The 10,290-nt window shown below is 35.2% G+C and overlaps 1 protein-coding gene across 1 annotated transcript; it reads right to left on the reverse strand.

Annotated features, from left to right (window-relative positions):
- On the reverse strand, nt 1–5,328 carry LOC147870076 (beta-1,3-galactosyltransferase GALT1-like). Its single transcript, XM_087336715.1, has 7 exons — nt 4,105–5,328; nt 3,114–3,340; nt 2,712–2,990; nt 1,730–1,858; nt 1,462–1,641; nt 861–968; nt 1–481 (listed from the first exon to the last, which is right to left on the reverse strand). Exons 1-7 carry the CDS (start codon nt 4,937–4,939, stop codon nt 269–271), a joined length of 1,971 nt encoding a protein of 656 aa, XP_087192841.1. The 5' UTR covers nt 4,940–5,328; the 3' UTR covers nt 1–268.
- Between the last annotated feature and the right edge of the window lie 4,962 nt (nt 5,329–10,290).

Below are 10,290 nucleotides of genomic sequence, written 5' to 3' on the forward strand. Positions count from 1 at the left end.
TTCAAAGTAATACTTTTTTGTAACGAAAACCCCACAAAAGAATACAAATAAACATCCAAATAATGTACAAATAGTATACCATGATGCTTATTTTTTTAATTATATCACACTACAATTGTTGGCCACGACATATATCGAAGACCTCTCTTTCTTTCCTTCTATTGATAAAAAAATGTGATCAATGATGGGGGTTAACTGCGGACAAATTTTTTTTTGTGTTGATATGGCACTGATATCCTATCAAGAGGGTAATGTACAAAATCTCTCATTATGCATCATTGCAACAAATTGGCCCTTCCTTATCTTTAAGTTTTCCCCATAAACAAGTCATATGCCTGGGATTCTGATAATGTGCAATCACATATGCATCGCTGCATCCCAGATGGTTAAAGTTTTGATCATTTATGTAGTGGACCTGATGGTTTGTCTTTTTGTATGCTTCGATCCATACTCCCATAGATACGTCTTCAAGTTTGAACAGCTATTAACAAAATAAGAAAACAAGTGCAAAAGCTTTAATCGTTCAGGATATATCTTCAAGTTTGATTGATTGCATATATAAATATAAGAAACACAAAAATAAAAATTGTAGTTCTTTAAAATACACCTTCAAGTTTGAATATAAAACTATATATATATATATATATAAACCAAGGGTAAAAATTTATCTTTCAGTAAACATGTTCAAGCTTAAATAAAATTACTATATAAAAAATAAAACAATTACAAAGATAATGACTAACACATCGGAAATGCCGATAACAACTTTAAATCGTATGGAAAGAAAATGATATTTTATTTCTTATTTGATCAATTAAAAAATCCTTCTATTAAAAGATGTAAATTGTTTATGTGCTTACCTTTAAGCTTGCATTATAATGAGCATGGACAATAAAGCTCGCAATATCGCTGGAGATTATGTATCCTGGACCATGCGCCCATGGTGGATATGAAGCATATGGCCATTCCTGAGGCATAAACAAATTGAAATGTTCAGGAAATAGAGTATCAGATTTTTGAAATAATCATTCTTCAGATATATTTCAACAACCTATCGACGGTATTGGATCCCAAATGTTTTCAAACCTTCTTTTTTTGAAAATAAGAACTATCTTTCTTCATTTATTGATCTCATTTTAACTTCAAATAACATCCATCAAATTCTTGATCAGTTAAGTTTCACAGCATTACTCTTTCACTTCTCAACAAAACACAATTGCAAAGGTGACACAAATTAAACCCAGGTTTGTTGCAATATAAAAATAGATATATATAAACATAAAATTGGACAACCCATTATAAGGGAATCCTTGGTAAATGTAAGAATTCAAATTAATAGCGGCCAAAGAAATCAGAAAATGGACCAATATATATATACACACTCATACCCACCACACAAGCACATATATACACATAATATAGTGAATTAAGGACATTTTATCGTTGCATTCATACATATACCTCTGTACTTATGTACCATTTGTCATCCGGTTCCCGATGTGGCTCACTCTCGAACTCAATTGATCCATAGAAGAGTCCTTTGCTTTTCTTGCTTTTATGTAAAAGCGACAAAACCTCATCAACTCTGACGAATGTGTCATCATCAGTTTTCATAATATACTTCGATCGCATTATTTCCGTCTGTAATAATTGACCGAGATATATAAGAATATGTTGAGGCCAAAGAAAAACAAATGAAAATATAAGTTTATTTTGAACACAAAGATACCCCGAAAATGCATATTGCGATCGTCTTGAGGGTAATTAAGTTGTATAAATCCACAAATGGCATCAATTGAATATCTCCATACGTCAATGCTTCCCTCCAAATCTCTTTGTTTACTTGCATATTAGAATGCTATCAAAAATAAAAAGGGTCTCTTACTTTTTCTTCTTTCATTTCTGTAAAAAGTATTGTATTACAACTTATATTACATACAAAACAAAGATTACAAGGCAGTAGATCATACAACCATTATTGTTAAAGAAAAATAGATGTGGATATGGAATCATAAGAATATGTGAATAGAGGAAGATATTAGCTACTATAAAGAGGAAATTTAAAAGATCTTTACTGATTTTTCCCTGTTTCATTAGAGATTGCATTTGCATTTGAATCTTGATTAAGCATTGATTATCATCTTTGATTGGATTAGAGCTTTGTAATGTTTTTTGACATTTGTATCAGAACAAGCGAAGAGTCGAAGAGGTTTTACAAGTTTTGCACCTTCATTCATCAGAAGTTCAGTCCAATTTATATCACTCATTCATAATTACAAAGTGAAAGTCGTGATTCAATAGTTTTTATTCTCTATAATTAGTTACTGATCCAAACGAGGTTGATGAAAACTCAATATATACCAATTCTTACAGGGTAATTACATGTCAGACTGGCCTTCCAACATTGGTAAATATTTTTACATTCTTTACAAAAAAATTAGATTACAAACCTAAAAAGATTTGACATTTTTTGGTGTGTAAGACACTTATGGGGGTAATTTCGATGATCACACTTGAGTCAGATATTTGGGGGTATTTCCAATATTGTAAAGCGTGACAAGGGAGTTTTCTTTTGTAAATTAGAAAACACAAAACCATATCTATACGTATGTTTGGATGAAATACCAAAAGATAATTTATCTAACAGGGTTGAAATAATTTTCTCAGTAAATAGAATCATTTTTCTCAAATGTGTACGTGTTGACAAGTACCTGGCCAACAAAGAAGCGCACCGTCACGTTTCCAGAACGGACGCTTTCATACTGCATCCAAGTCCTCCTAACAGCCATTCTTCGATCAAAATTGTTCCCCGTTGAGAAAACACCAATGAATAATTCATTTCGTTGCTTTGGTCTCAATGGTGGTGCTTTCAAGAACTCCAAATCAGCATGCGTAACATCTTCTGATGCAGGAAGACCAGTCGCTAAAATCGAGATAGTTTTGATACTCCCTTTCAACCTGACACCACCAACCACTGATGGTTTCAAATTCTGAAAAATAGAAAGGGAAAAACTAAGAGAGAGAACGATCACATATGAGGATCATTAAAAATTTCCCAGATAAATTAAATAAGTATGCACTTTTCAAGAGATGGTTATAGGTGTGACAGTTACCTCCCTATATTCAAAAGAAGTGACATGCTTCCCATTCACTGTCATGTGAAACCCTTCCCACCCCACCCATAATGTAGCTGCGAAAGGCAAGCCATTTATGAATGGAAACCAATGGTTCTTGTCCCCGGACGAGAGAAATGGCGAGTTGTTCTTCTCAGTAACATTATCGGGAAACATCCTTATCGAAGCTTTACCTAATTGTTCCGAACAAACATCCAACCCATCCACTGCAATAAGGACAAAAACAAGTTTTCTTCAGTCGTGCCTTATTTGGGAAGATCTAGATCATTTAAAATGTGTTTTTGGAAAAAACAAAAATCAAAGGTCGTTGAAGTTGGAAACAAGATTTCTTTAATGATGTACTCTTGGGAAGATCTAACCTGAAGTAGCCACATGAAACATTAGAAAAACATTCTTTTCAGTATTGTATTCTTGGAAAGATGTCTAAGCTGGAGTTAAATCACTTAACAGATGACTTGGCAAGGTTCTGAAACACAGAAACAACGGTGAAGTTTTCTTCAACGATATATATCTTGGGAGGATCTATTCAAAATACACCCCCGAAAAGAAATACTGTCTATGCCTGAGGACCTGCTTTTGGAAAGACCTGACGTGAACTGGGTCAATGAACATGGAAACAAGTTCTCTTCAATGGTGTACCCATGCAAAGATTTAATCTGAAGTAGGCCATGTGAAACATGGAAAACATTCAATTCAATAGTGTATTTTTGAAAGTATATCTAAGCTAAAGCAGTATAAAAGGTTATCAACAATCGTATATTCTTGGGAAGATCTAGCCTGAACTAGGTCATACATAAAACAAGAAACAAAGTTTCTCTTCAAATGGTCTATTCATGGAAAGATCTAATCTGAACCATGTCCTTTGACATGCAAGATACGCATTTGAAAGAACGACATTTATTACAAGATGTAATAAAAATGTAACATTTTATAGGATAGACATGATTCATGAGATCTAGTAGGTAGCCACCTTTTTTGGGATTGGCATCGGAGATTGGGCAGCGCTCCTCATCTCCCCAATCACGTTCTCGACTCCACGTGTTCTGAACGATCACTGCATCATTGGTTACTTTATCTCCAAGGAGCCGGACATTGTAATGTAAAATGACCGGAGGGTGTAATTCACCGGGTAAGTTTGGACCCATAAGCTCTATAGCAAAGCTTCCCTCAGCACCCCATGGTATAGCGACGATTGTAATAGCCGAATCCACCACAAGCCCACATGGTATCTCTAGCTCTTCATATATACCTTTAAGACCTTTACTTAGTGTGTGATTGATTGAGCTAACAGAGTAAGGACATTGCTTTTCCGTCGTCTTATTTGTCACTGATTGATGATTTTTATTGCTTCGAGTTTTTCCAAACTCAATCCAGTTGTTTTTTGCCTCTTTTAGAGCTTGTTTGAGCTCTGGGAAGTTATCAGAGCGACTGAGAATAGGTTTCATATACTGCCAAATGGAGAGAATAGCTGATTCTTCCACTGATGAATTCACCATAGATAAAGCTATCTTTATTACAGATGGTTCTTTCACCACGCCTACTCTTTTAATGGGTTCAATGAGAATTACGTTGCTTTCTACACCAACGTGAAGAGGCCCTCCATTGTAAGGAGATAGAGATGGCTTTTTATCTTCTTTATTTGCAATCAGACCTATGTATGACTCTATAAAGGAGCCTTCTAAGAGCTCGAATCTGAGTAAAAGAACCATACAAACAAAGAAAATGATTGCAGCACCAAGACATACCTTCATCTCTGAGACAGAGAAACAAAACCATCTCTGGTGCTGATGCTGGTGCTGCTTCATGGTGGTGAAGAAGGACCAAATCTCCTTTTTCTCATGAAAAAGCAAAAAATGTGGGTTTTATGGAGCGCCCTTCTAGAAGATTTGTTACCCCTCTCCGTTTTCAACCTGATTCTTCTCTCTGATGCAGAATTCTCATTCCATCCGTGATGAGTTTTCGTTTTTTTTTTTTTGAAGCTTCTGATCTGTTTCTATTTAAATTTTGACATTAAGTTTTGGACTTCTTAAAATGAGATGAGAAATCTCTCGATATGGTTGTCAAGGTTAACAGAGTGTGGTACATAGATCCATGCATACATCTCCAGTTAGATCAGAGGAGGGAGCAAAGCAGAAAGGCCCTTTCTCTGCTTTTAGGTCTTTACAGGGAGGGGAACACAGAGGGTACATTCATCCATGCATACATCTTCAGGTAGAAGAGAGAGAGGGAGAAAGCAATGCAGAAAAGTCCTCCTCTCCATGCTTTTAGGTCTTCTAAGAAAGCAAAAATAAAAAGGCCAAAAAGGAAATCTGAAACAAGCTTAAGAAGAAAAAGCAAAATGAAAAGCAGTTATGAATGAATCCATCCCCTTTTTGACTTGCTTGTAAATGAAATGAATTTTCATAAGGAAAACATGAAGAAAACATGTTTTGGGAGTGGGGCCTTCTTTTTCCTTCCATTTTATGCTATTTTAAGATCACACATAACCCCTACATATAACCTCTACACATACATATACATATATATATGTATACATTGGAACATAACCTCTACATTTATATATGTGGCTTGGAACATAACCTATTCTATGTGGGGAACTTCCAAACACCATTGTTACGATCCCTGCATAACGATTCTTACACTGAAAAACACCCAATTGTGTTCCCATTACATCATTGCTAGTTTCTCTCGGATTACAATGTCTTGCTTCCACCTAGTAGTAGTAGTGATCACTTTAGAAAGAAGCGCTTCATCAGCTATAGCTGGATTTTTTTATCGGCTTGAATCGCTATTGAGTTGAAAGCGAGGGAGATAGATAAGAAACCTTGCTTTTCGTCGTCGATGTGTTGCGTGATCAGAAGCTTGAATCGTCGTTAAGTTGAAGGTGATGTAGATAGAAAGCTTGCTTTTCGAACGATTAGGATGATTCTAATGGGATAATATTAACCTTAATTGTGATTATTTAGTTGATTGAGCTATATGTCATGAGCTCTTTTTCTTAGTCATGTGCTTAGATTTTAATTTTCATGGGATTAGGAGCCTACATAAGAGAATATGTGTTAGTTTATAAATATACAAGCGAGGTGATGTCATTTTATAAAACTTTATTAAAATTATATGTGTTGGTTTATAAACATTTTCCTGTGATAATGCAAAGGACACCCAACCACCGTTTAGTGAATGAGAGGAGAACTAACAATGCAATGAAATTTATTGGTTTCAAATGAATGGGAAAACCAATTTCTTTGTTAACTTCACAAATGGCATGGAATTTTTGTCATGGATTCTAATACACCTTAACAAAAGGCCCTAGCCAACAAGCAAAATCCACATATGGATATTCAAATAATTACATGAATTAAATTATATAAAAACGCATTAGCATTCGGTCCCTGAAGTCACAACCTATGACCATTTTGGCTTGAAAAGTTGTTGTGTGAAGTCCCTAGATTGGTGGACGAAAAATAAGTTGTACCCTTCGCCGTCTTTCATAAAATAAGTTTTTGTGATTATTATTATTTTCAATCTTGATATCTTGGCTTTTTTTGTGACAATGAAATATGTCTACCAAGGTCAATATCCCTAGCATAGTGAACACCATACGTAATCACATAATTAATTACTTTTAATTTTTGGCAACACATATATAATTAATGGTAAACATAACACTTGAAATACTAAAGTTGGAATATCTATATGGGAATTTCTACAAATTAGAGACAAACATAATATAATGATTGTGTGTTGAAAGAGGGTGCAAAGCAACAAAAGTCAACACTACTACTAGGCAGTTAAACAAACACCATCAAATGGCCCATAATGCCCAAACTTTTATCTGACGGGAAAATGATAATATAGCCTGATAAAATAATAGGGAAAGAGACCATGTAACTTAAAGGCTTTCCTAAACTGCAAATCAATGTATTTACTAATTTTTCATTCATGTCTTTGTATTGTACATCAATGTCAAATTTATCAATTATTGTAAATGGGATATCGTAATCGGCTATACATTCAATGCTATTGTTTTAAATCCTTGATTGTTCAAAAAACTCTTCATGAATCATATCCTTCGATTAAATAGGTTTAAATGTTTTATTTTTCCAATAAAGTGACGGGTAGTGGATTGCACGCAAATTTGTCTCTAAGACAAGCTAAAGGACATTCAAAGCCAACAATGAATAACTCCATTAAGTATGGGCAAATAAAGAAATTTAGGTAGAATTTCTAACAACTGACTCCATTCGGGTGTGGGAAATGTTTTTGATTGTGATTTTGGTCCCACCATGACTGTGATGGCACCCATAGTCTTAAGAATGTGGACAAAATGAAAGGTGTGCAACTTCCCACATTCCTTTAGCAATGAGTGACAGAGAGAACCGCGTATGGTTTTTTCCCCCTAAAAAACATTGCTTCGCATTAGTTAGCAATCAAAGTACATCAAACTTCAACTATTAAGATGCACAATGACTAATCTTAGAGAGATCTATATATCCAACAACTTTGAAAATGAACAACAAATTCAACAAAACTCACGTTGGCCTTCCCCTGACAAATCTGATAATAATCCCCACCCCCTCATTTACAACAAAGTTATCTGGGTACCGCAACTATACATATTTACATCTCCTGTCCACTAATGCGAGCCATTGGCGGGAACAACCACATGGGTGCTTGGTAGTTCCATTTAGGGCTTGTCGAAGATTTGACCATCACAGGACAACAACACCATTTCAACTGAAACTTTGACCGTGCCCTTTCTGCTTCGTCCAATTCCCCCTGAATCGAGTCATGTCATCCGTGCAACCATGATACCAACTCGAACCAGATATTTTAGCAACACCTCGCCGCTTGGGAGCTTTTGCTACTGAATAACAAACTTACAACATCTGGTCCAAATGTGCCAGATTGATAAGCATGCCACCATCATCCATATTTCCTCAAAAAATGCAAAGTTTGTGCTAGGTCGCACTATAGCATGTTGGAACACGCTGCCACCTTGCACTATAAATCCATGACCATGTGGGTATAATTGTTCCACCTAGCCTTCCCTTGTTAACTTCAAACCTTCTAAGGACCCCCAGACAACTTTTCCATTCACACTACAAGTTGCCAAGATCCTGAGACTTCTACCCCAAATGCTAATTGCCTTTGCACAAATCCCAAAATGGTGAGGGATCGATTCCAAAGAGTGTCCCCACCACGACACCGCATCAACTACCCTAGAGGTACTGCCTTATGGCTAAGAAGCTACAACCAAACCTTTATTTTTTCTGGCATATCCAACGCTCATAGTCTCCTCAAAAATGACTTCAAGAAATCATATGATATTACGAGTCTGAGCAACACCCATTGATTTAGAGCCAATGATTTGCCTTCCTAACTTAGTATTGTACTAAAAAAACCATTACAATTTGTTTGTTCTTGGGGGCGTGTATGGTTTTATGGTTTACAGTTATATAATTCGCAAATGCAAGTACTCGTTCTTTTTTTGACACAGGGTCTCAACATGAAGTATTCTTCCACCCTCCTTAGGTTGGTCTTGGTAGTACTTTTCTTATCTATAATTATCAACATAACCTTTTTTTGGTTGACTATTCATTTCCATTGGATTTTACGAACAGATTGAATGAGGCAAATGTGAATACGAAGAAGGTAGCAAGAGGTTCATTTGGAATTGATTTGCTAAACTTCCAACATATGTAGATTTCGTCTTGAATTTTAACTATTTATGTTATTTTTCTAAAGGCTGCCATATGTAACCACTCAATTTGGCATAGAGTTTGAACTTCCACCACTCCAAAACACTATATTTTTGTTTTAATTTACATGAAAGCTCAAATCATCAAATTACTTATAACATTTGGTGCTAATGTCACGAGAAATATGCTACTTCACTAGGAAGCAAAAATAATCAGATGCAAGTTATTTATGATAAACAACTGAAAGAATGCACAATACACCACAAAATTTTACGTTGAAAAAAAGCACGTAACCAAGTCCAAAGATAATCCACTATGAACCAAAAAAAGGTACAATAATGTCTTACTCTAGACGAATAGAAGGTTACACGAAATAAGAGTGAAACTAACCGTAATAAGTAAGCTTGATAAAGCAAAATTATTGCCAAAAACTCATTGCACTTGGAAGTGACAAAGGCGGTGATCCCAAAGTGTCAACGTCTAGTTGTTGCACAAGAAAGTGTTGATGAAGGAATCAAAGAGGGCTGAATCATGCTATTGGGGTTAAGTTCTGCACACCCTCTAAGTCTTCCCCCTTTTTCCTCTTCTCATTTTCAAAAAGCAAACATATGCACATATATTAAATGACCTTGCGCATGCTAAAAAAGAAGAAAAAAAAACATTTTGGGTGTCCATGCCCCGTTCACATAGATAGTTGGGTGGAAATGCGACCAATGTTTTACGCATATGCTTTCAAAATCCAAAAGCCCTATTATCCGCCGTGAATGAAAACAATTGTGGCATGCAATGTTGGGCCATTCACATAGATAAAGCACGAGGCCAAACATACTAACACCTTCTTGTAATTGGGTTAAATTACGATTGGCGTATATGCATATGCTTTCAAAGATCCCAAAGTTCTATTATCCTCCGTGAATGAAAGTAATTGTGGCATGCAACATTGCTATGGTTCTTGTAACAAAAAGGTACACGTACAAATTCCATGTGTGCATTTTCAAATGAATTTGAAGTTTATGATCCTATAAATACATATATATTCAAATAATCAATACACTTTTCTACATGATTTAAACCATTTTTAGTAAACAATGCCAATGCCATAAATCTAGGCTTTACAAACAACTTTTTGAACTAGGCTTCTTAAAAAGACTAGATTGTGTGCAACATTGTTGAGAGCGTGTCTTTTATATTTTTGCCTTAGTCTCTCACAATATATTTTTTATTTGGCACACATAGGGCAATGATATTAGGTAGTAAATAATTCTTTTTATTAATGAAAATAGGAGTCGACAACAGTTCAGGTCAAGCGTAAACCGTTTGAGCCGAATTGTTGCCGACTCCTATTTGCATAACAATTACTCACATTTTGTTTATGCAATGATATGAGGTGGTAAATGATAGTTTTTATTAATGCAATACCATTTATTTTTAGCAAATTTTCATTGTTTTTATTA

The sequence above is a fragment of the Azolla caroliniana genome, unplaced genomic scaffold, assembly GCF_043228905.1.
Source record: "Azolla caroliniana isolate FFs.n. ecotype wild unplaced genomic scaffold, voAzoCaro1.0.p SCAF_1, whole genome shotgun sequence".
Classification (NCBI taxonomy): domain Eukaryota; kingdom Viridiplantae; phylum Streptophyta; class Polypodiopsida; order Salviniales; family Salviniaceae; genus Azolla; species Azolla caroliniana.

Bases quoted from the DNA above. Each gene is read 5' to 3' on its own strand.
- LOC147870076 (XM_087336715.1), bottom strand. From the start codon at position 4,939: ATGAAGCAGCACCAGCATCAGCACCAGAGATGGTTTTGTTTCTCTGTC. The intron at 2,991-3,113 runs GTAACTGTCACA...TCTATTTTTCAG, and splicing joins CTTCTTTTGAATATAGGGAG to AATTTGAAACCATCAGTGGT. The intron at 969-1,461 runs GTATATGTATGA...TTTATGCCTCAG, and splicing joins AATGGTACATAAGTACAGAG to GAATGGCCATATGCTTCATA.